The sequence below is a fragment of the Eurypyga helias genome, unplaced genomic scaffold, assembly GCF_000690775.1.
Source record: "Eurypyga helias isolate BGI_N326 unplaced genomic scaffold, ASM69077v1 scaffold9459, whole genome shotgun sequence".
NCBI classification, from domain to species: Eukaryota; Metazoa; Chordata; class Aves; order Eurypygiformes; family Eurypygidae; genus Eurypyga; species Eurypyga helias.
The window spans coordinates 98,117-122,402 of record NW_010271359.1 but is presented as its reverse complement, the minus strand read 5'-3'; the positions used below and the strand labels follow the sequence as shown (position 1 = coordinate 122,402).

Here is a 24,286-nt window from a genome sequence, read left to right as displayed (position 1 = left end):
TTAGATCTGTCTATGATCCTGCATCATTTTTTGCCTCTTTTGGCATCAGGTCCACCCAAAACAAACAATTGTGAAGGCAGCAGAGACAAATGAAGACTGCTCGATGCTATGGATCTATGTATAGAGTCAACCAACCTTAACAGCATATGGGATTGTATATTCTTATTTATTATTCAGAATTTTCCTTTGTTTATAAATAAGTAATAAATACCAACTGTTACCATCTAATGGGGAAAACTATGACTCAGTACTGTATTCCCTTCTCTCCATATCCACTACTGATTGTCTGCTTCTGGAGTGTCACTTCTCTGTTTCCTAACTTTCTCATCTGTATAATAGGAATGACAGGATTTACACATTTTGAAGAGGATTTGGGAGGATAAGTTAGTATTAAGTGCTTTGCAGTGTTTCAAAACTCATTTGACTTTCCCTGTCTTTTTAGGTCCTTTAATGGTCATAGTAGAATATTGCAAATACGGAAACCTGTCCAACTACCTAAGAGGAAAACGAGGAGATTTCATTGCATACAAGGTAAAAAAAAACCACAGGCTTCTCGTAGTCACCAGGCAGAGAATTAACAGCCACTGGCCACGAGTTGGATGTTTGTCTGCGTTGGCACTGAGACAGTTTGGTATTTCTACAGGCACTTTGTTTTCTCACCACGCTTCAATTTGTACAAGCAAGGAAAGGGAACTTTTTTCCCTCTAGGATCTTGCTCCCATCCTGTTCTTTCTAGCACCTACTAAAGAATTAGTTGCAAACACCCACTCTAGAGCACTTCAGAGAGAGAGGGAACTACTTGGCAAGATACTACCCAGCACAAGAGGAGCAACAAAGTGGTAGTGAAAAACTGGTATTAACTGAACCAGGTGAAGGTGAACCCTCCCAAAATACAATCCCAGTTGCCTGCATCCACACAAACACTGTGCTAGCACAAACTGGGCTATATGGGGGAACACACAGGGGGCCAGAAATCAGTGATGGGGAGAGGATGGGATTAGCTCCTTATTGTGAAAATACAGCATCGAAAGGACTCTCTGACCTAAGCCCTGCCAGAAAGTGGAGCTTCCCCAAGCTTATTTTCCCCATGATTCTATTATTATTGTTGTTGTGGATGTTACAGCTATTGTGTACAGGCACAAAAGTAGAAGTGGACAAGGTACTCTGTGTAAGAGAAGATTTTCCAGGTGCAGTCACTCAAAATCTCTTTTCTTACCACTAGTTTCATGAATTGCAGGGACTGGCTAGGTCTCGCTCCCCAGGACAGGGCGAGGCAGATGTACTTCAGAGCACATCATGCACATTCCTTGAACTGTGATTTAGCATGATTGCCTAAGAAAGCAAGAGGTAGAGAATTGCAGTATCTCTCTGCTCATCTGTCAGTCTCACCCGGCAGCTTCCCGCTGACATTTATGGCGGAATATTGCTACCAGGAAAATGGGAGGTTCTGTATCAATAAATAGGAAACCAGGCTTCATTAGTTCGGCTATTCAGGGAACGTCATGTTCAAACAAGTTTTGAGCTCATCTTCTGAGGACACTTTCTCCCTATGCCTTTTTCCTACATATTTTGAATCCCCAGACAGTGCATCACCCAAAACTAAAAATCAGTTTTATACTGTTTCTAGTCCCAGGAAAACTCTGACCATGCGGAGAAAAGTCTGGATGAGTCCAACAGCGATTTGACTGAACTGATCAAGAGGCGCCTTGAGAGCGTAGCCAGCACAGGAAGCTCTGCCAGCTCAGGATTTATTGAAGATAAGAGTTATAGCGATTCAGAAGACGATGAAGAAGGTAAAAGACACTGACCTAATCCCAGATCTCTTATTGTAGAGATTTCGGTTACTTGGCTGGTGCCACACACACTGTCACACACTTTACAAGCCCTTACACAGCCTGACTTGTTCCTGAAATTGCAAATTCTTTCTCTCGCCTGTGTCCCACTCCAGCTTTCTCACCAGAAGAGATCTGCAAGAATGCGTACAGATAACACTGCTCCTGTTGTGCAAGAGGAGCGCTAGCAATATCTTACCAGAAGATGTGTGGGGCCGGTCTGTCCTCAGTCTCATCACTCGCTCACTAGTTTCCCTCACTTTAATCCCCAGATATTATTTCCCCCACAGCTAAATGACATGATTAACATTGGATGAAACTTTTTTAATCATCTGAGCTTCTGCCTCTAGGTCAACAGTTCCTAAACTGGAGTTGTAATCCTACGTAACACTAGTCAGATGCAGGGCTGGGGCCATCAGCATGCAAGTGGCACCAGGGCCAAAAAGGTTTGGCGCTGTTGCTCTAGTGTTTTGCCATGTCTGTGATCTCTCCTAGATGCTGAGGATCTGTACAAGCGGCCCCTGACTTTGGAGGATCTGATTTGCTACAGCTTCCAAGTGGCAAAAGGCATGGAGTTTCTCGCCTCCCGAAAAGTGAGCTCATTAAAATGTCAGGGCTGAACTTCTTTCACTGGATCATGAGTACTTGATATGAAGAAATCCAAATACACTGAGTAATCTGCTCTTTGCTCTTATAGTAAAGTGTTGGACATCACACTGGCTCTGGTGGTTAAGCAATAAGGAGCACTGAAGGAGTTGTGAAGGAATAGCCATGAAGGTCTGGGCAACAAGGGCTGGCAACTGTAACACGAGTTCAGATAGAAGAGTGACTAGAGATTCTAAGACGATTCATGGAACTGAGACGGTTCCATGCAGAATAGCATGCATGGAATAATAAATAAATGCAGAAAAGGCTTCTTGTAGACAAAGATCCTTCTAGTATGGTCAACAAAAGCACCACTAAAAAATGAAGAGGGAGTATCCAGCTATTTATTTAGCTTGTCAGCAGTGTTGGAGACTATCAGCAAAGTTAGCACCTCTTCTGGATACAAAAGAAGTATGTTTGTAGCCTGTGGAATGGCTGCTTTTCAAGTAAATTGAATGTAATACGCATGCCAAAGCCTGAAGGAAATGAAAGCTTTCCCTTACCACAGAGCTCCCAGCAGCACACACAGAAATCATGGGCAGCTGCCCCAGTTGCACACACGCTCATGGAGCTGCGTTTGTAGCTGCAGCTGCCTTTTGCCCTCTCCCAAACTTCCCGCAGAACAATTAACTGGAAGATGGAACTCCCTTTGTCTCATCCTAACTGTGAAAGTTATTTCACGTAGAAAAGTCAGAAAATGAACTGCAGTGCTTGACTTGTTCCCTGTGTTCTTCCCTCTCTTGCCTATGACAGTGTATTTGCGGGCGATTCCCACACATGTTCCTTCTCTAACCTGCTCGCAACATAAGTCCGCTTGTCTCTCCATTTCCAAAGGAGGGCTCATGCTTTCAGCTCTCGCAGTGCTCGTCGTCCAGGCGGACCCTCTGATCCTGCTTCTCATTCCTTCGCAGTGCATTCATCGGGATTTGGCAGCAAGGAACATCCTTCTTTCGGAGAACAACGTGGTTAAGATCTGTGACTTTGGACTAGCCAGGGACATTTATAAGGACCCTGACTATGTACGGAAAGGAGATGTAAGTGGGAGAAACTTGCAATGCTAATCTCCAATTTTTACTCCCCTGGGGCTTTGGGCAGATTAGTAACGACAATTTTGGCAACAATTTTTGTCTTTTGCATCCTTAGGCAAGACTTCCTCTCAAGTGGATGGCCCCAGAAGCTATTTTCGACAAGATTTACACAACGCAGAGTGACGTATGGTCTTTCGGAGTGCTGCTATGGGAAATATTTTCTCTAGGTAAGGATGATTTAAACTCCTTTTTTCCTCTGATTTATAGCTCTATTGCTACGAAAAGTTTTTACCAAAAGGTGGTAATGTTGGTGCCATGTTTCTGTTGCAGTGAGTACAAGTGCACAGTGCAGATCAGGTGTAAATTAAAGTCACTGGACTGAGGTCAGTGAGAACTGCACCTGGCAAAGTACATGAAAAAAGTGAATATTGAGGAGGGAGGAACAAAACAAAATCGAGAACCCTGGACTTAACATTTGTAATAACTGAAACCAACGGAGCACAAAGATCATGCACACTTCTGCTGCTCAGGAGTGAATAGTTCTTTGAGAAGAAGTTTCCCTGTGAAACCGTATTTTCCCCTAAGCAGTCTGCTTCAGGAAACCACACAGCTCAGAGCTGCAGAGGATTACACCGCTGTTGACACGGCGGTCTGACGCTGCTAGTGGCAGCCCATGGAACACAAGGGAGTTTGCCCACACGACATTTTATCCCAGCTTGATTATCTTCCCCACAGAATCTAAGTAAGATTTTCTATGGAAGAAAAACGTGTTGGCAGCAGCTGCCACCAGGTTGATACGAGAACCAGCGCTAGACTCTGCCTCAGTCATTTTGGCAGCAAACAGGTGAATGTGAACGCTTCTGGCCATATCGTTTGCAAACCACAACATTTTTGAAAGAACAGTAATGGTGTTCTGTTATACTATAGATTTCATCTTACGGTGCTGTTAGAAATCGCAGCCTCACTGCGATCTGGTTACTGTCCAGCAGTTAAAGCCCTGAAATTTAGACAAGCAGTCTTATAGACAGTTGGAATTTGCTGCTCTCAAATTCTCCTTGCAGAGTGGCAAGTGTTGTTTTACTGAGGGAATTTAGGAAAGTCAGCTCTGGCTTTTTAATCAGCATTTGCAGACAAAAGAAAACAAGAAGCATTGTCAGCCTAAGCTGCTGAATTTTAAAGCAAACTCCGTAATCTCCTACTATCTTTGGTTCATGGATCAGTTGAAATGAATGAACAGGCGCCAGATGCCAAGTCCAGGTCTGTATGCAGAGTCTGGAGATCTTTCTGTCCTAATCTTTATTTAGGGATGGCTGCAAAGATCACAACCTGATTTCAGTCCAAGGCTTTGATTTGGACTTTTCTCTAGTTTGTAAGCACATGCACAACAGAAAGTTCCCACTCAAGTGGTCAGAACAAGTGGACGGCCTTCAGTCCTATTTATTTAGTTTTCTTACCTCAGCGCAACAGTCCCGTGGCTCTGTAACAGCATCACTGTAACAGCATCACGGCTGCACGTGCATTAAACACCACAGAAAGACAAAGCTCCGGAAGCACTGGCAATGCCACAGTCTGATAGATCATTCAAGAAGGTACATCAGCATTAGGATGCAGAGACACCCTCAGAGGGAACAGCCTCTCCCCTGGGCATCTCCAAGGGACCACAGGAACCCAATACTGATGACTGGCAGGGACCACTGCAGAGGAAAACTGTTTACACCATTCCTAAAGGTCCCCATAGAGTTTAACAGATGTCAGCTTCAGGCCTTTTGGCCTTTACTACTGAAGACTAATAAAAATTAAAATATAGACACAGAAATTCATCTCTATTTTTAACTATTTTTAACAATAATTTATCTGGTTTCTTTTAATTTTAGATAGGCTCTTTCCTTAATGAAGGTGCTTCCTTAGAACAATAGGCTGTCCTCTTTGGAATTCAGAGGAATCTACTAAATTACTCCAAGGGCTGCCATCCATAGAGCAGCCCCTGCCCTCATGATGACGTAGATCTCAAACTGCTTTCTTCAATCCGTGGCACAGATTCAAAAGCAGTCATTTTCTCTAAGAGGGTTTTTCATACGGATCATCCAGGCATGTCTGTGGTTTGGCACTGCTCACATCTGCAGCTCACACGATAAATATTTAATTAAGGATTTGTGTCACTGATTGAACTCTCTTATATAAAAGTTTTACAGATCATTGAGAGCCAGGGCATGGAAGTTATTTGTCGTTGCTACAGGGTATGTTTGGCTCCCATTTAAAACTGCTGCTTTTTACTGGGTCCCACAGACTTAGCGCACTCTAAAAACAGAAAAAATACTGATTAGTAAATGCACAGTGTAGTTTGGACCAGGGTCCTTTCAGGGTGAGAAGTTGAATGAAGCACGATGGGCTTCCTCTAGAAAGGCTAGCAGACTGGATCCCTTTTGGTGATCCACAGGGAAATCAGGACTGCAGAGATGGTTAACTTTCACTGGGGGCTGAATTTGCATCGAGCTTTGCATTATTTAAATGGGTCGGCACACCTCCTGTCAGGTAATGCCAGCAATGTTTAATACATCTTGAAATCACTTACGTGGCGCATTACAGCATGTCAGTGTCGCCTGGAATGTAAATGTGCACTGTTCAGAACGCAATCAAAGGTAATTATGTAAACAAGCAGTGCCTGGTAGTGTAACATCAGCATCTTATTATCCTACGAAAGATCAAAGGAGTGCTACTGTATCCGATGCACGCCACATCTTCGAGTGTTTTGGAAGAGATTTCCCATAAGGAAAATGTCATGTGTAGACTTTACACCGTATGTTCCAACCTACATTTCTCCCACGCTGTCTCAGCATCCCAAATCCAAGTTACTAGGCTTATCACATAGTCCAGATGAAGTACAGTGGTGAGCAGAGATGGGAAAGGAAGAGTTCCTTGCTTTTGAGATCTGAGCTGCCTCCAGCAGCCAGCACTGTCAAAATATAAACTACCAAAAGGTCTTGCAATTAAGAATTATCTTGCTTTGCCTTCCCTATCCTTGCTCTCACCGACACATTGCAGTTCCTATGATCAACAATGTAACCATCAAAAGATAACTCAGACTGTGAGATGAAGTGGAACTCTCCATCCCTCCTCATTCAGTTCTACCATGTTGGCCTCAAGATCTCAGTCCCAGTCAGTGCATTTGCAAGACTAATTCTTACCAATAACCTCTGCGGTGCTCATGAGCCAGATTTGGCCAGTGATACTGAGGAACCTGTACAGATGAAAAGACAAGCTAGTGAGAGTTCAGGAGGTGTACACAGCCCGCAGCTCAGTGCTCCTGGGCCCTGTTCCTGTCCTCACCCTGTTGTCACAGGGTAGCTGCGGGAAGGTGACACTATAGTTTCTATCCATCTGTTTGTTTAGAGACATCTTGTGAGTAGATAGAAGCGTTTTGAGATCTTTGGTGAATGGGTGATGCCATGTGAGATGAGCATCACATCAGCAGCTTATTATGGTCATAATGACAGGCCAAGAGGAAATCAAGATATAAAGCAGAAATGACGCTCCTGACTACTTCCTATCTACATAACTCCAGGAATCACTCTTAATACTGTGATCTGATACTTGCACATCAAGGGAAATCAGATGTGCTATGGCTAAGCGTCCCTGAGCTTTGAATGTCATCGGAGCCGATTCGTTGTGTTGAGATGACCCCTTAGGAAGTTGCCAGGATCTTTGCTCCCCCGTGCATAGTTCTGCAGATTGAGCAGTCAGATTCTCAGAGTAGAATAACCCTGAGAACAGCCACACTTTGGCACCCTCTTTATTGCTTTCATCCAAAAGATTTCTGCCGTGCTTGTTGTGCCCCCAAGTGCACAGCACATGATGGTGTTTCCAAATGGGGAAAAAAATGCAGGAAATAGGCAGGAATGTTAGAGACAGTAAATCATACACAGATTCCTCGAGGGCTGGATACTGATCCAGATTCCATTCAATCCCCTACGTTAAGACTTGATTAAATTTTCTTCCACATTTACCATCCAGCCTCTAGGATGCCAGAATGTGAAAGACAAGGGTTGTGCTGCATGTGAAGCCTTCGCTGAGAAGGAAGGGAGGAAAGCTTACAGATCTTTTAGGTCCATTCACAATAGGTTCTGTAACCTTTCCAACTTCAGTGCAGATATCTCCTGCATTTTACCTATGAGGTCTGGATTACTCAGATGCCAGAGCACTGTCACAAATTATACACTGGTTCCCCTGATTTATGGTGCATCATAAAGTGCAGATGTCATACAACGAAGATCACAACTTCTGAAAAGCCCCCGCTTGCTCGTTAGTTGAAGAGCACATTCAGTGCATACACAGATGTATACTGGTCATTCCTCTGACGATAACCATTTACACATGGAAGTGAAGTACATCGCGCGCCTTCAGCTGGATGACTGCTAGGCCAACTTTTCTGCAAGTTAATATAATTCTACTGGTCCCTTTACAGAAATCTGCCTCTCAAAAGCAATCACAGTTGCCATGAACTGTCCTCCCAGGTTTTGCACTAATAACTGAGTGGCCCTGAAAATAAGCAGCATTGAACTCTCAAAAAACAAAACAAGGCTAAAAATTTGGAAAGTAATTTTTCAAGGAAATTTTACCTGTAGGACTGCGTAATGCATGTACAATACTAAATTGGTGAAGCAGGAGGGAAGGACTACAATTCTACACCGTAGGTTGAACTGCAAGGTACTCACAGCCTTCTGCAGGAGCCAGATGCCTAAAGCTTTCTCGGCACTTGCTCACAGAGGCCAGTGAGGCCAGAGATTCCAAGGCAGCGAATGATGGGCAGGACTGACTTACTTCATCTGTGTTCACTTAGTGCAGGGTCTTGGCAGACCGACAGTTTGGAAAACAGTATGTAACCAATTGAATGAGCTGGAACTGTTCTGCCATGGACCAAGAGGTCATGTAAAGTCTCAAACTATTAAAATTTCTTTCTGTTCTGCCATATTTTACTTTGGAGTGGTTCTGGCTGTATCACGAATGCAGAGGAGAAAGCAGGATTGAAATCTCTAGAGACAGTGAGTCTGTAATGGGTTTGCACACAAAACATGTTGACAGTAAGTGACTGCAACCCCTTCTTTGCTCTAGTGCCTGTTACGGTCAGACTCGGGCTAACCGCGAATGCTTAGCAGGTATCACTGGGATGCGTTTAATTCACTGGACTGGGGAACGGGGATTGTGCCATTCTGCAACCGCCTCCTTATTTCTCCCAACAGGTGCCTCACCATATCCTGGAGTGCAGATAGATGAGGACTTTTGCCGACGACTCAAAGAAGGAACCCGGATGAGATCCCCAGAGTACTCCACTCCAGAAGTGTAAGAGCTCCTGGTTTTGTATTGAGAGCTGGTGCGCATCATTTAAGCATTGCAAAACAGACCGTACTTAGGTGTGGAGGGGGAAGGAGACCTCACTGGAAAGCAGCTGTGTACTATGTATTTTGTTGTATCTGTGCATACCCTGGGTGTCCTGATATCACAGGCGAATGCTGAAGAGAGACCAAGCCAGCTTGACCTTTGCCAAGAAGATTAACAGGCCTCCCCATGTCAGTTGTAGTTCATGAATCTCAGTTCACCTCACATGGAAACTAGAATAGAATTTCAGCACATGGAGATCTGAACCTCTCTTAATCCAAAAATATCCAAACAAGGACCAAAACAAGCAGCAGCAGTAACAAGTGGTTTGGAAGCAAAGCTCCTATCCTTTTCCTTTCTTAATACCTGTGATTTATCTAGCTACCAGACGATGCTGGATTGTTGGCATGGAGTACCCACAGAGAGGCCGACTTTCACCGAGCTTGTGGAGCGCTTGGGAGATCTTCTTCAGGCCAACGTACAGCAGGTACAGCGATACAAACAAATGTGTATGTGCAGATGTGGATGTGCATGGGTGTGTGTGCACGTGTGCACCAGCAAAGACTGCATTGAGCAGCAATATTGGATTTGACTTCATAGCAGAGGTCACAAGGAAAATGGCTGCTGGGATGAGTAAAGAAAATGTTAACTATTCAAAGGGGATTATATTTCAAAACTAGATGTTTATTCATCCATAATAAGCAGAAACTTACATTAATTAAAAAAAGGCTCAGTTGTCCCTTAGAGGAACAATAGTGCTTTATCTCACAAACAATTTTAATTAGATTCCAACATAGTAAACTGCCAGTAGTTGGTCTGAACTTTCTCCCTCATTTTCTGAGCTTATGTTCATCAGTGCTCTTAGGAGCTTTAAAATGATGCAGTTTAAAGCTCAGAAAGTCAATTACGTAATTATTAATTTCATAATGGTTAAATCAGTTGTTTTCTTCTTCAGTAAAAACAACCAGACCAGTTACATAACTGTCAACTTAATTTAAGAAGAAATCGAACACTCTCCTCCAGCTCCTTCCTGTTTGTAAACACATTTAGTGAAGCTGAGTTGAGGAGGGCCCAGCTCGCAATCTGAAGAGCGTGGGAGTTTTATCCTATAACCAAAGTAAATTAAAGAGACATAAAAATCATGATGAGGGAATAGGCACTTAACTGCTTCTCAAAATTAAAAAAAAAAAAAAAAAAGAGAGAGTCAAGCCAAGGGAAGTTTGGCCAGATAGATTTAGGACTTAAAGGAAGAGTCATTTCTGAAGATTACTGCAGGGGTGTAATGCCAATGCAGAGCTTATTAGGATGTGTACGGAATTCTGTTAAACGCTCAGCATCTATGTCTTGTAAGGACAAGAAATAAAACCCTTTAAGGCTACTGCTTTCAGAACTGGCTCTCGCTAAGCTACAACTCCTTAGGTTGAACATAAGCAAAAAGTCTGTACACAGGCAATATTATCAATTCCAAAATCTGCTGAAGTCATACTGGCCACAGGGGGTTTGTGACTTCATGCTGCTCCCTCCCTTCTCCCAGACACCTGGCTTAGACTTGGATTTAGGTGTCCCTGAGACTGGTTGTCTGGAATTCCCAGAGAGGTGAATGCAACGACAATACAGAGGACTGCTCTCCTGAAGTGCAGAGCGGTGAAACTCTGTTCACTTTCGCTGAGTGGAACAGCCACTCCTCTGGAATGTAGTCATGACCCGACCGGAATTGCTGCAGCTCACCAGAGATGTGGCTGTGCAGTCAGCAAAGCCAGCTGCTTTTAACCTGGCTGCGCACACACGGACACGCGCAGTACTGCATCACTGCACCGGATGTGAGCGGCGTTCAGCGGTCTTGTAGCTGCTATAAGAACCGGTGAAGCACTAGCTTGGGCTGAGCTGCCCGGAAGAGAAAACACGCTAACTGCAGATGAGTAGGGGAACATTAGAGACCATCTTCAGCCCTTCGGAGTTGTAGGCCTCCCAGAGTGTACCACCTTCCCCATACAAAGCCTCCTACACAGTAAGTGCTGGGTAAAGCTCTGCATTCTAACTTCCACATGTTGTGAAGAACACTGTAGTCCCTTTGAAGAAACATCATAAAGTTAAAATAAAACCTAGTCCCTTCTCAGCGTAAGGCTCTGTAGAATGCAATAACCTTTTACATCTGAGATGCAGTACAAAATGAACTTTACCAGCTTTGTGTTCTTTTATGTTATTAATTATATAGGATGGTAAAGACTATATTCCACTGAACATCACCCTGTGTCCTGATGGAGAATCTAACGCCAAAACTTGCCCTGTGGAAGAAAACCTGAATAACTGTGTTAACCGCTGGAGTGCAGTGGAAACTGGGTAAGAAAAACACATATAAGGGGCAGGAGGGAAAGAAAGGTTTGGTATAGCTGGGCACTGTTTGTTGTCCTCTCCCAGGATGGCTGTTTGAAAGGAGTTGGACAGGCAAATTTGTCAGGGCACTGTTTATTAGTTACAAGAGATGAAAACAGAAGACTGGTCCAGGAAACTGAGCTGTGTCAGGGATGTTAATTGAGCTACCAACTGGTGCAGCATCTGCTTGGGTTTTATGCTGACCCCTCACCTTTCCTGCTTGCAGTAACAACAGCAAGAAGCGACCACTGAGTGTGAAGACATTTGATGAGGTGCCAGTGGAAAAGGAGAAAGTGAAGCATGAGGTAAGTGAGGTGATTGCACCCTTCTCCACCGGGCTGGCAGATCACTTCTCACCGGCACCAGAAACAGTTATTAGAGCTTTTGAAATCTGCTTGGTAAGAAAAAGCTTTAAATCAAGCAGATTTGGCCCTAGCATCTCACACAAAGAGGGACCTGCATTTACCTTAACAAAGAATCGAAAGAGAAGCTCGTGGATGATCATCCTGACTTTGATCAGACTGTGGGGCTCTATATTACATATTTCAATATGTTATTTCCAAGAAAAATGGAGCTCGTTGAAATGGAGCCTTTTGAAGGAAATGTGTCCAGAACACACTCTGGCTGGCTGAGACAGCCAATAACTTGGTGGTGGTGAGGGTGTTCAGTTCTGGATAGATTCAAGTTGATTCACACAAAGGGCTTTAACCCTGGGTTTTCCTCACCCTACGTGCCCGTATTTATTGCTAGTTTAATGGCACTGCAGTGTGGGAGAGTGTTGAAAGGGTTCATTTTCACTCCAGTGGAAATCAAAAGCTTTTTTGTTACAGAATGATGGTTCTGTTTGTTGGCTTCTTCTGAAATTAAAGGTTCCAAGGGTGAAGTGTGCAGGGGTTTTCTATTTTTTCTTCCTTATTTAGAAAAACCCAACACCAAAAGCCACCAGCTCATGAATTTCCTCTGTGGCGAGGTATGCTCTGGCTGCAGTGCCGTTTGCAGTCCACACCACTTGCCTTAGTGACAGTGTGCCACAAAAGGGGGTCGTTGCATGGCATGCATTCTGAAGCAGATCGAAGTCTAGGGAGGAAGCATGAAGCCCTCAGGAAACCTTCTAGCAGAGGAAGGGGGCAAGCATCAGAGGGCTAGGAGCAGCGAAAGAAAAGAAAGATGGGTACAGTTTTATAGGAAGAAGGCAGTCTGTCTTCTCTGTGACTCAGGGAACCATCCCCCATGATCCAGCTAAGCTCCCTTGTGGACAGACAGCCATTCCTCAGACCAACTCCCTGGGGAAGGGTCAAGTCCCTAGATACAACTTGTCCTGGACATATTTCACGTCCTCAACAAATACAGCGCATTTCTCATCTGTTCCCTTGTTAGCACGAACTGATGCCCATTATTCCCTATTATTTCGCCAGATGTAATTTCTGTGCCTTTATCGGTGCATCTCGGGGATTAGAAAGCTCAGAATTTTCTCTGGCTCCTGCATCTTTCCTTTTGCAGGATAAAAATCTGTCCCTCTGAATCACACAAAGACATTTACTAGATAGAGCCAGTGTAAGTAAGAGATTACTGCTGCCAGCATGAGCATTACTTTCCTAAATGCTCCCTGTTCATTGCATTTTAAAGTAAGTCCTTACATGAAGGGAGAGAAGTTTCAAAAAAGAGTGGTAATACATTAACAGATCAGGAAAAAAAAAGTGATATTGCAATGAGGATCTTTTAAAGCATAATTATGGCGTCATCTACTTTTGGACAAAGTAAGTGCACTCGGGTTCCTAAAATTATCTTAAATATCAAGACATTGATGCTGATTAGGTCATTATTTCTAACAGTCACCCAGGAACTCCAGAAGTGCTCTACCACACCTTCCTGAAGTTGTGCTACTTATCTGTAGTCTCTGTTGATATTCTTTTAACAATTTTCCTGTAAGCAAAATGCAAAGCAGCACTCAGATAAATTGTTTCTAGTCCAGAGATTTTAAAGGAAAATAGGGTAAAAAACCAGAGAGAAAATCTGAGTTTTTGACAGACTTAATTAATTTAGGACTTTACTCTGTCCTTTGAAAAACAGTTTCCAGACTGATCTTATTAACAACCAATATATTACCAAAGCATTTATGTAAAACCAAATCTGCTTTTTATTTGCTGTTTGCTGGGATTCTTTTTTTCTGTTTCAACCAGCTTGAATGGTAAAATAATACCAACTAGATTTTCCCTTCCTACATTGAAGTCTCATGCTTTCTTGGTTTTGACGGACAGACAGGCATGGACCTTTCCTGCATCACAACTATTTCAGATGCAAAGGAACCCCTCAGAACACTTAATATTTTTTAAACTACTTAAAACATGGGCTGTGCATGTCTGTGAAATGGGGTAGCACTTAGCACAGTAACAGCCTGATCTTAACCGCAACCTCGAAACTCAACTTTAAAAGCAGTGGAATCGCAACCTCAACTTTAAAATAATCCAGAGAGTTTCGTTGAGCAGCTCATTACAAAACCCATAACTGAAGTACAATGAGCCTTTTGGGCATGTAACTTTGCAAAGCACTTAGATTTGCCAAAATGATACTGAACTTCCACTTCCTTAAAGCTTTGTTGTTTCAAGGAGCGTATTTCTAGTAGGTATTTGGGGTACATTTTCTCTGAGGAATCTAGACAGTATTATTGAATATATCCTTTATGAATTTCTGTCTATTCATATCTCAGCTATCCTACCTAGATGGTATCCATGTGTCATGCTTAATATCAATTTCAAGTTTGAAAATGCCAAATTATTTTTTGATATGATCATTTTAAGGGTGCTCTTTCAAAATACAGCTCAAAAACTTTATCATCATAAAACCAAGGCAAATGTTCTCAGGCTAAGTAGCAGCTTTATCAGGAACAGCTGGCTAAAAACTGATAACATAGGCCCTGATAAGGGAATATTCTCATGAATGGGCTTAATTTCATCCACCAACTGGACATATCCATGTGTTTAAGTACCTTACCAAACAGCACACGATTGAGAGTTTTGATGCATGTGCCTTCCATGGGGTTGGTTGGAATCTTGTGAGCACATGGAATGCCGGGTAGCTCCCGCATTAGTTCCAGCACACACTCTCAGTATATGACACTACGCTATAGCACCTACAGATGCTCCCCGTGCTGGTAGTCTCTTCCTGATGAGTGCATAGACAGGGACCCCCAGCCTCTGCAGGCCACAGTGAAGGAGAAGTTGCATTCTCCTGCCCTTGCTTTGCCTGCTTTGTAGCGGGAGACAGTTTTATAAGGTGAAGTTCTATCAACTTGCCTAAAAGCAATACCATCACAAAATAGCTGGAATTTGGCAGTCTAACTAGCTCCTTGGCGTTCCTTCTCCAGTGACTTTAACAGCGGATTAGTCTGACTCTTCTCCACACTCTTCCCAGGACAAGCCATTTTTAATTCAGAAGTGCTCCCGGCTGTCCTGATGGTTTGGCACTCTGCTGATGTCTTCCTTTTGCTACACAGGAGTCGGACAGTGGGATGGTGCTGACGTCAGATGAGATAAAAAGCCCGAAGAGGCTGGAAATCCGTTCTTGGCCATACGGGATCATGGCTCTAGCGTAAGTACTCTTGGATGTTTCTTTTGAAGACAGTGTCCTGTTCAGAAAAATGTATCTGAAATTTGTAGTCTTGTTTGTAATTCCAAAAGGAAAGCTATTGGACTATCTAAACAAGCTAGAAGGAGAAGCAACTGTAACTGAAAGACCATGGTTAATGTATTTTAACATCAAGAAAGTTATAATGTAAACTTGGCTTCCAGGAAGAAGTTGAACATAAGAGAGCTGCAGGTATCTGAAAGGAATGCTGCACTGTTGCATCTGAGTTACAGAAAGGTTAATTAACATGAAAGATGTCGATTTGCATGATGAAAATGAAAAGTCACCTCATCAGCTTTGAGCACATAATGTCTCATCAGTCAATTTAATTCTGCTTCCAAAATGCCAGGCTGCCTTGTGATTCTGCATCACATTCCAAAGCCAGAGAGAGTGCTTTCTAGGGAAGCTGGCGCTTCCATCATCTGATCTCCTGGGGCAGAATATTCTGCACATGGCAAGTGACAGGTGTGAAAGAGCTGAGAATATACGTATCTACTTCAGCTGCTTCTTGACTGCCTCTCCAGTGTTCTGCTTTAGTGATGGAACAAAGTTTGAAGAACTTGATTTATTAATCCAGAAAATGACATCCATAATTGTACCAGTGTCTAACAAAGGTGTTTAACTTGAGACATACGGAAGGACTGGCACCTCTGCAATTGATGGGTCAGGAGAAAAGTTAAGAAGGGATGTGTTGTGAAGAACAGAACACGCACTGCAGTACAAGCACACCAGCCAGGACAGTCATTTGCTTTGCCACAGCTCTGAAGAGAGTCCTACAGAGAAACCCCTTAGTCCTGCCGCCCTCATGATGCCATGAATTACATTGTTCTATTTGGTTTACCAACACAGGCTGGGCCAGTGGTTGCTGTATGTTTATCCATTCATAGTACAGACAACCACGGAGGCATAAAAGCAGGTATTTCACTTTTAGCTAACAGTTGGCTCACAGGTCTTTATGTTTCTGGAACTATCGGGCACAGGCAGAGAGTTGACCTGGAAGTGAAATAGGTCTTCTCCACCTTCCTAGACAAGTGTAACAATAGTAACCCATTTTACTGATCCAAATGTCAACTTGTAGAATTCAAAAGAATAGCTACCCAAAATATTAGCAAAGAAACCATTCTGTGGCAAGGAATGTCATGTCTGTTCAGTTAATTAAGCTCAGCAGACTTTTACTGAATTTCCTAGAGTTTTCTCTGAAATCGATTGATGAGATTTCTAGTAGTTTCCTCTGTTTTAAACTCAATGATCTTTCCCACGAGAGCAATTGCTTTTTCTACAACTTGTCACCATTTTTCTACATTAAAGAGAAATCATAGATGAGGAAAAACTAGTGCCATCTCTGCATCGTGTGGAAGAGTTCACATAGAGTGCGCAGTCAGAATCTAACAGTATTTCAGAGGGGCTACCTCCCTCCCTCAGGGAGAAAAGCAAGATGGAAAGAGCTTGCCTTGTCTTTTCAGGCCTTAAACCCATACATTCCTAGATGTTTGAAGGCAGGAGAGAAGGAGAAAGAGGAAAAGGAGGTTACACAAGGAAGGCTAGAGACCCTTGCAGCACTAACAGGGATCATGCAAATGCTCCAGATTCCACAGGACAGGAGTGTGATTTCAGGAATGATGTTGCTCAGCAGTATTTCCTCTGTAGTGCAGTCCCAGTGCTGTACCTATTGGGGGATTAGCAGAGATCCAGGTACGGTGCCATGGTTTTATCCTCTGCACATGCTGAGCGGATTTCGGCACAGCACAGTGCATTGCTATGGAGACCAAATGGCACCAGCTCTGAAAAAAGGAGCTCAAATGTCAGGGACTGCATTACTGTGATGCTTTACCTGGGCTGATTTGCCTCTCTTTTTTGCATGATGTCATGTTGACACAAGTCCAACACATACAAACACAGAGTCTCCCTGATAGGATTTGTCCTTCTAAAGATTTCTATCAATCATGTCTGATTGCTGTTTCTCTGCTGTATTTCCCCCGTTTGGATAAATAGCTGGCAGAGGAAGGTGCTCTCTCTCCCTCCCCCTTCCAGGCTTTCTGCAGAAAAATCAGAAAAATCAACATCCATCCAGATGTAGAAACACAAAAATTCCTAACAGCCTGTTCTTTTGAGATTTCCAGGAAAACCTCCTGACCTGCTATCAGGCCCACTGGGAGTGAATGTGAAGTAACACGGCTCTGCTGGGTTCAGCGAATCTCTGCCTGACCCACACCATCTGGGGCTCTCCCCACCTACAGCCAACACTTCCATAGGGATTCCATTCACCCTGAGATACCTGACGCTTTCTGTGCCCGCCAGACTGCGGCAGACCGTCTTAGCTGAGGTCTGCTATAAAAGCAAACCCTGCAGCAAGCCGTGTTTGTTGTCTCCTTATTCCCAGGACCCTAGCTACCACTGAATGGAGAGGTGTGGTTTTTTCCTGGCTGCATCTTTCACTGAGTGTTTGAGGCCCAGCTGAGAAAGCAATTTTATCAGCTTCTTTTTTTGTTATCCTTGCAGACTATTGTTGGCACAAATGACATTTTTTACATAGTCGCAGAGCATCCTGATGCCCTCCCATTTGAGGACGTGATGCCCCTTGCCGCTCCTGTGCACCTAACTTGAAAAACAAGCTCCAAAAGCATATAAAATAGAGTGCTGGTTTAATAGGGGAGATAAAGTCACCCTTGTTAATTGTGTATCTCTCTCTATCAAAAACATTTACCCTGGATCCTTTTCAAATAGTCTTTCTTTTCTAAAACAAAACTCTTCAAAGGCTTAGCATGTTTTCTAAGCCAGGGTGGCTGCATTTATTATTTTTGCTGAAATCTTGCTGTTTATTTACCTTGCATTCATTTCTCTGTCAAGTTCAAAATTTGGCAACACTAGACACCATGGAGTGTCAGTGTTAAGAGTTCATTGGAGATGAATCTGATACTCGAGCCTGGGACCACTGTTAGACTGCACTGACCATTTCTCAGCTCAAAGCATGTCACACGGCCCAAGTACAAAGTCACAACAGCAGCTGTAGTGAGAGGCAGGAACGTTGACCGGGACAATGACACTGGAGTTAGCATTCAAGGAAGCACATCCAGCGTAGAGGGGATTTAATGATGGGATGACTCTGGTGTCAGCTTTCATCTCATAATATTAACAGGCTACTGCCAAGCACTGCTTTAAAATTCTCCCAGAGACTCTATAATCAAGTTATTGTTTAAAATTCTAATAGGTTTGGTATCTGCTCAGTTGTCCTCCCTCCATCCCTTTCTCTTCCACCCCCCCAGCCCAATTATCCTCAGTTGCTCTGAAATTACTTCTCTGGTTCTGGCCAAGTCACACGACACCCGCTGACTGAGGCTCAGCTGATACGCTCTGGGCCCTGGATGCTCCAGCCAGATCCCATCACTGCGGGCTCTGCCTTTGCCAAAGCCAAGCTGGGCCTACGGCAAGTCAATAATATTGCAACAGACTGATTTTGCTCAGCAGCAGCAAGCATCGGGTCCAAATGCAAGGCGCTCAACAAAAGTGCCGCCCAGCTGATCGGGTTAGAATCCTTTTGCACCATCTCAGAAAAATGAGATATGGAAATACATGTGCTCCATAGCAGAGCTTCGCTCCAGAAGATTTTTCTTCTCTGATGAGCACACTGAGATAGCAGATGTACTACTGCTGTGTCGTGCGGCACCCTGCACTATGACCTGACTTGAGCTCTCCAAAATACAAGTAACTTGGAGTGAGTAGCTACTCAGGAGTTATGTAAGCCACCTTTTTTCTAGGATTATGCTATGTGCGTACAGTGGCAAGGACTAAAAGAATTGTGACGGGCTGTGGCCCCCAGCCCGGTGTTGGCTGCAGCGCTTTTCACCTCACTGCATGTGCAGTGCTGGAGCTAGTGTCAGGGACAGCTGACCAGCTTCGCCACACGTGCAAGGCAACGCGTACTTCGTCAGTTACTTTGGCCTCTTAAAACGATATTCTAGCTGTACTTCACATTCAGAAGTGCTTCAAAACAATACATTCTTGATCCCCTTGAGTTCTGGGTAGACTACAGACACACTGATACTGCCAGAGGGGAAGCCAGGACTGTTTTCATAGCACACAGCATCCCATCTAAAGCGTATTAAAGCAAACTGTGAATCAGTCATAACAATTAGAAGAAAAAATAACCCTTTTATTTCTTTCATTGCAGAAAAATTAAACGAAATTAATCACTCTGTGCCTCATTAAACACCTATGAAAGCTGTTATAAAGCCCTGAAGCTCTTACATGTTATTATGAGATATGGTCACGAGACAAACTGCTCCTCTTGCCAATGTTCAGCCCAGTTTCTCATCTTTTCCTAAACATAGCTTCTGCACAAGGCCGGAATTTCTACACGGCACAATAGTCCATTAGTTTTTCCTACTGAGGGCAAGATACTTGGGCATCTTATTGCAAAGCACTAAGAGCTGCCCACAGCGCTGGGAGTGAGTGCTACACTTGGTAATGCCGTCCCTCGCTGACAGGGTGATTTTCTTACCGTCACCTCTTTTCTCCATGCTCCTCTTCAAGTCATTGACCCTGAGATTTAGGCTGATAGAAACTGGCTCCCTCTCACGTAAAATAAACAGGTCAGTAATGATTTCCCAGCTCTTTGACAATTTCAGTATTTTTCTACCTCTAGCCCAAATATCTGGTTTGTACAGCAGGATGAAAAAGCCTCATCAGGTCACTTAGGCTTCCTAGCTATTACAGGATTTTCCTCTGTAGAAGATTTAGAAGATTCCCTTCTAAACAACTTTGACACCTCTCCAGGAAACTTAAAAAAGATTGTGAAAAATTACTTACTATTCAGGCTATCTTTTCGTTCATCTAGCTGAAATCCTAGACGTTTCAGCTTCACCTGTACCCCGAAATCTGACATAACACAGTAAATACTTGCATTCTTCTAATCTTCTAGCATTGTTTCCTCCAGTGCTTTCTCACTTCTGTACTTCCCCCCAAAAACCTCCCTAGCTTGTAGGTGTCTTCCTGAAAAAGAGGAGGCCAGTGCTGTGCCTCGGCTAACTGTACTCTCAGCTCTGCCTACGACCGAAGGCTGAAGCCGGCTCACCACGTCCTGCGAAACGTTTCCCCACCCAGCACCCCACAGAAACAGGCACGTTACGACACGGGTCCGTTAGGTACAAAACCTGTCTGAGGTCAGGAAACGGCAGTGCTCAGACTCCCATCCTTCCCCTTATCCTGCCTCAAACGGCACACAGCTTTGCAAGGACAGACAAGTTTTCGGGCTGGTCACTGTGTAAAACATGACCAGCGTGGGTCAGTGAGCAAACGTGTTTCTGTTGAATGTCACGGTATTCACACGCCTAATCCTCAGTACTGCGCGGTGGTGAGAATCCCAGTAGGCACATGGGACTGGGCTGAGGCGCTCACAGTTGTGCGCAGATTTATCAAAACTGAACATCTCTTTTATCGCAGCTGCAGCACGCCCAAGTCAGGCAGAGGCAAAATCAGTGAGGAAATACCTTTTGGGTATTGGCAGTGCCAACCCAGGAGAAGCACTGAACCAAGTAATGGCTAGGTTTTAATGAAATTATTTAATTACATAACCATTATTAACTTCTGTAGCTTCATAATTGTGTGATTAATCAAATCTAATGCCTTCAGTCAGAAAGTGTTTTATCAGTGGGGCTCAGGGAGAATTTCTCTGACTTATACAGGGGAGTACAACTGGCATAAAGGGAGCATAGAGGGGTTTTTGCTTTCCTCTGAGGCATCAAGTACTGACCACAGCAGAGGCAAGATACAGATGGACTGATTACCTGATGCAGTGTGGCAGCTTTATGTAGCAAATGAGATTTCAAGGACAGACAGAAAAGGGAGGCTGCAGTCTCGTTTTTCAATATACGGTCCAAGCATATGTACGTTTCTCCGCTGCCACCAGGAACAGAGCAGGCTGAAGTGTCAGTAATATAGAGCATTGAAGGGAAAAATGCAAAGACCCTTGGATAGCTTTAATTTGGGGAATGCATTTAGATGAAAGGAATAGTTCTGAAAGCTAATTACATTTTGGTCTGCCATAAGACAGCTAACGACAAAACTTGCTTTTGCCCTAACTCATCAGCTTTCTGTCTTTGGAGCAAATATTTGATGTCAGCATTTGAGTCCTTCTTCAAACACCAGCCTGATTTCAGCGATAGGCAGAGTCACTCCCAGATATCCAGTCTCCTGACCTATGGGGGCAGAAACCTAACAAGAACACTTGCTGGGAGTCTACATAGGTCTGAAAATTTCCCGTTGTGTGGCCAGACTAAACCCTACCATTTCTTTTTCTCCAGCACTCTGAGATATGCAGGCTGGGGGCCAAGTTAAACAGATACTTTCAAACTTCTCTCTGTCTCCACTGACAACTTTAATACCTGGCACCCATGGAATTGCCTGACACGAGTCAATAGAACTGAGCAACAGAAAGAAAAAATCATAAATAAATAGAGAAGCAAAGTTGTGCTCCCCTTGCTCATGCCAGGGAAGAACTTCTCTACAGAGCAAGCGTGTACGTATAGAAGGGGACAGCTGCCAAATGTGCACTATACAGAAGTTTCCACTCACGTTTTTCTCCGGACAAAGAGAAAAAACTGAGATTGTGAAAGCAGGGCGTGCTACATTTTTGTTGAAGTTCTCAGGGTTACTATTTATTTCAGAATTTCTGCTTTACCACTCAACCGGTTTGGTTTCAATGCCTTGTTAGCTCTAAGAGCGCAGTAACGTTGGCTTTCATCTGTAATCTCTGCCTTTGAGTTTTAGCAGGCACAGAGCCCACGTTTATTCTAGCTGTGCAAGGCATGGTGGGCTGGGTCTTACAGCTCAGGGCTCCTGGGTTCACTTCCTGGAGACAAAGCTGGAGGTGCAAACACGCTGTGGAAAGCCACCACAGGACACTAAAATCAGGCCAACGACAAAGCAGCCAACCTCCCACTGCAGCTGATTAGAGTTGCAGCTGTTTTTTACGTATGAATTTGGCCGAATATACCAGCTCCTGGCTTAGAATGAGTGGCTTCACAGACTGTGATATGCAGAGTCTCACCTACTCCATATACTCCCCCAAGGGGTATATAATTTACAGATGGACCCTGCAGGCTGTTCAGTGTGGTTATGCACAGATCATAAACCAGCGTTCTGCTCTAGCTGATGCGCTGCGTTATCCATGCACGCTCATGACCTCTCCAGAATTAGCAAAAGTTGTAAGTGAAGATACTGACACTTGTTCTATCAGCCAGACTGAGTGTATCTGCAGCTCTGGGGGAAAACTGGAGTTTTGTCAGGTTCCAGATTCAGAGGCAAGCTACCACCACTTCTAAAGTCATAGTCGCATAACCTAGCAGGACATATTTACCCTTTCATAGCTGAAAGGAGACGGGCCTACTCTATAGTACAACTCTGTCATGCCAAGCATCAATCTGCTCTTCAGCCTGCAGCGGCGCTCCCTGCTGTACCATCACAAAAACATGACAGCCCACAGTTGGTGTTGTGGATCTGATGCTTCTATTCCTGATTTTTGTTACTCTTCCTCCAATTACTGTATCTGTCTCTTAGTTATTGTTTTGTTTCCTGGAGCAGGAACCTTGCTTTGTCCCTAAGCACCACAATGAATCCCTGATCAACTGTTGGGGACTGGAAGCACTGCAGCAGCACAAATAAAATCAGTGTCATGAATTATACAAATATTTGATGAACTGTTGACTATTCACATTTGGTTTAGGGTCATTAGAATGTGGCTTTATGCTCCTTTAGTACACATGAAATAGACACACAAAGTGCTTGAGCACGGCCCGATTTTTACTTCTCCCAGGCACATGCATAATCCATTCCGAACTGAGACATGCGCAATGCCATAATCAGTCTGAGAGACTTATTCCCAAGGGATGCGTGTTAAAAGGTCCCTAAGCACAGCAGAGAAGTTCAAAAGCCATTCTCACACTGGGATCTTTTTGAGAACCAACCCTAAGTTATCCAGACCTCCTCCAATTAATTCCTCGGATGGAAGAAACCAGGCTTAACAAAACATTATTTTTGAGGTAGTGTAGACAGAAAGTACCTTTTTTTCCTCCGCAACACTTGCTGTTCCTCAAGGTCACCTTGTGATACAAATCCTCTCCAGGGTTCTCCTACTTTTAACATCGAGGTTGCTCCATGTGACGTAAGTTGCTTCTCTCCCACCGCCTCCGTCACGGCTAATAAGGGAAGACAGCAGAAAATGAAAGTTGGCTCTCTTTCACAGCATCAGGTACAGGCCAGCAGTTGTCATGTTGAAAAGCGCTGCCCCTCGCTAGTGTGCTGCTCAGTAATTTTAAAGGGCTAGAGAACAGAAGGGAGATTTTGCCCTACACTGCAGTAGTGTGTTCAACACACACTCTTGCTTTCAGTATCATTTTAAATTAGAGTCTGTCATAGATTATTCATTATTTCATCCTTTATTATACTTAAAGAAAAGTCATAGCCTTCAGCTCTGCTTTCAGAAAAGTCAAATTTTTACTGACCTGTGTCAGAACAATGAGAGAGAATATTACTGTATGTAGAGGACAGGTGCATTCATAACCAAGATATATAGAGTGCACTGAAATGTGGTAAGCTAAAAAGACAGGGCAACAGGACTCCTCGATTCGCTTCTGAATCTACTTTTAAAACACCAAGTTATGTGAAATACCTAATTCCATTCCCTTCCAATCTGTAAAACGTCACTGGCTTACAGGATGCTGCAAAGGTAAATTAAAATGCTTTATATATTTTTTAATTTAATAGTTTTACCACTAATTACACATGGAGACGGGGTCAATAGATTGTGCTGTTTGTTCTCAACAGGCGGAGAGCAGTCAGCAAGAGCAAAGAGTCCATATTAGCTGATCACGAGCGCGAGGCTGTCAAATACCAGCCGGCAGTACAGGTCGAAGAGGACACCATGGACTTCACACTGGAAGACTCTGTTCTCCTTCCTATGGATCCAAACCTGGAATGCCACAGCCCACCTCCAGATTACAACTCCGTCATTCACTACTCAGCCCCTCCAGTGTAAGCAGCTGAAGCTGGCACAGGGCGTCTTGCAGCTCTCTTACCCCTGCTAGATCCTTACATGCCTCCATGCCTGGATAAAGAGGCTGGGTAAAAACAGGAGGGAAATCTGACAGGACAACGGTTCAGATGTTTCTGCTGGCACATCTCTGATGTGAATAGAAACATATTGAGCATCTTCTTTGCTATCTTTGAAGGCCTATTGCAACATATGCAGCAAATTACAATTCTGTCTATCGGAATTGTAAGTAGGAGCTGAAACCCAGAGCTGCTTCCACTCCTTCCTCCCCTCGCTAGGACTGGTCATGGGCATTTGCAGATTCACAAGTTCCTCTATTCACATTTTACTCCTTAAAAGTCACCAAGAGTCATGTCAAGCTAGTT

At 43.8% G+C, this 24,286-nt stretch overlaps 1 protein-coding gene across 1 annotated transcript in view; it reads left to right on the top strand.

Moving 5' to 3' along the window:
• LOC104514956 (vascular endothelial growth factor receptor kdr-like) overlaps nucleotides 1-23,906 on the top strand; it is a 78,105-nt gene extending 54,199 nt beyond the window's left edge. The window contains exons 18-28 of the mRNA XM_010158777.1: nucleotides 443-531; nucleotides 1,628-1,793; nucleotides 2,328-2,425; nucleotides 3,389-3,511; nucleotides 3,621-3,732; nucleotides 8,743-8,842; nucleotides 9,260-9,365; nucleotides 11,094-11,218; nucleotides 11,478-11,556; nucleotides 14,745-14,839; nucleotides 23,696-23,906. Coding sequence (XP_010157079.1) covers nucleotides 443-531; nucleotides 1,628-1,793; nucleotides 2,328-2,425; nucleotides 3,389-3,511; nucleotides 3,621-3,732; nucleotides 8,743-8,842; nucleotides 9,260-9,365; nucleotides 11,094-11,218; nucleotides 11,478-11,556; nucleotides 14,745-14,839; nucleotides 23,696-23,906 — 1,304 coding nt within the window. The remainder of the gene's footprint in view (nucleotides 1-442; nucleotides 532-1,627; nucleotides 1,794-2,327; nucleotides 2,426-3,388; nucleotides 3,512-3,620; nucleotides 3,733-8,742; nucleotides 8,843-9,259; nucleotides 9,366-11,093; nucleotides 11,219-11,477; nucleotides 11,557-14,744; nucleotides 14,840-23,695) is intronic.
• The last annotated feature ends 380 nt before the right edge of the window (nucleotides 23,907-24,286 follow it).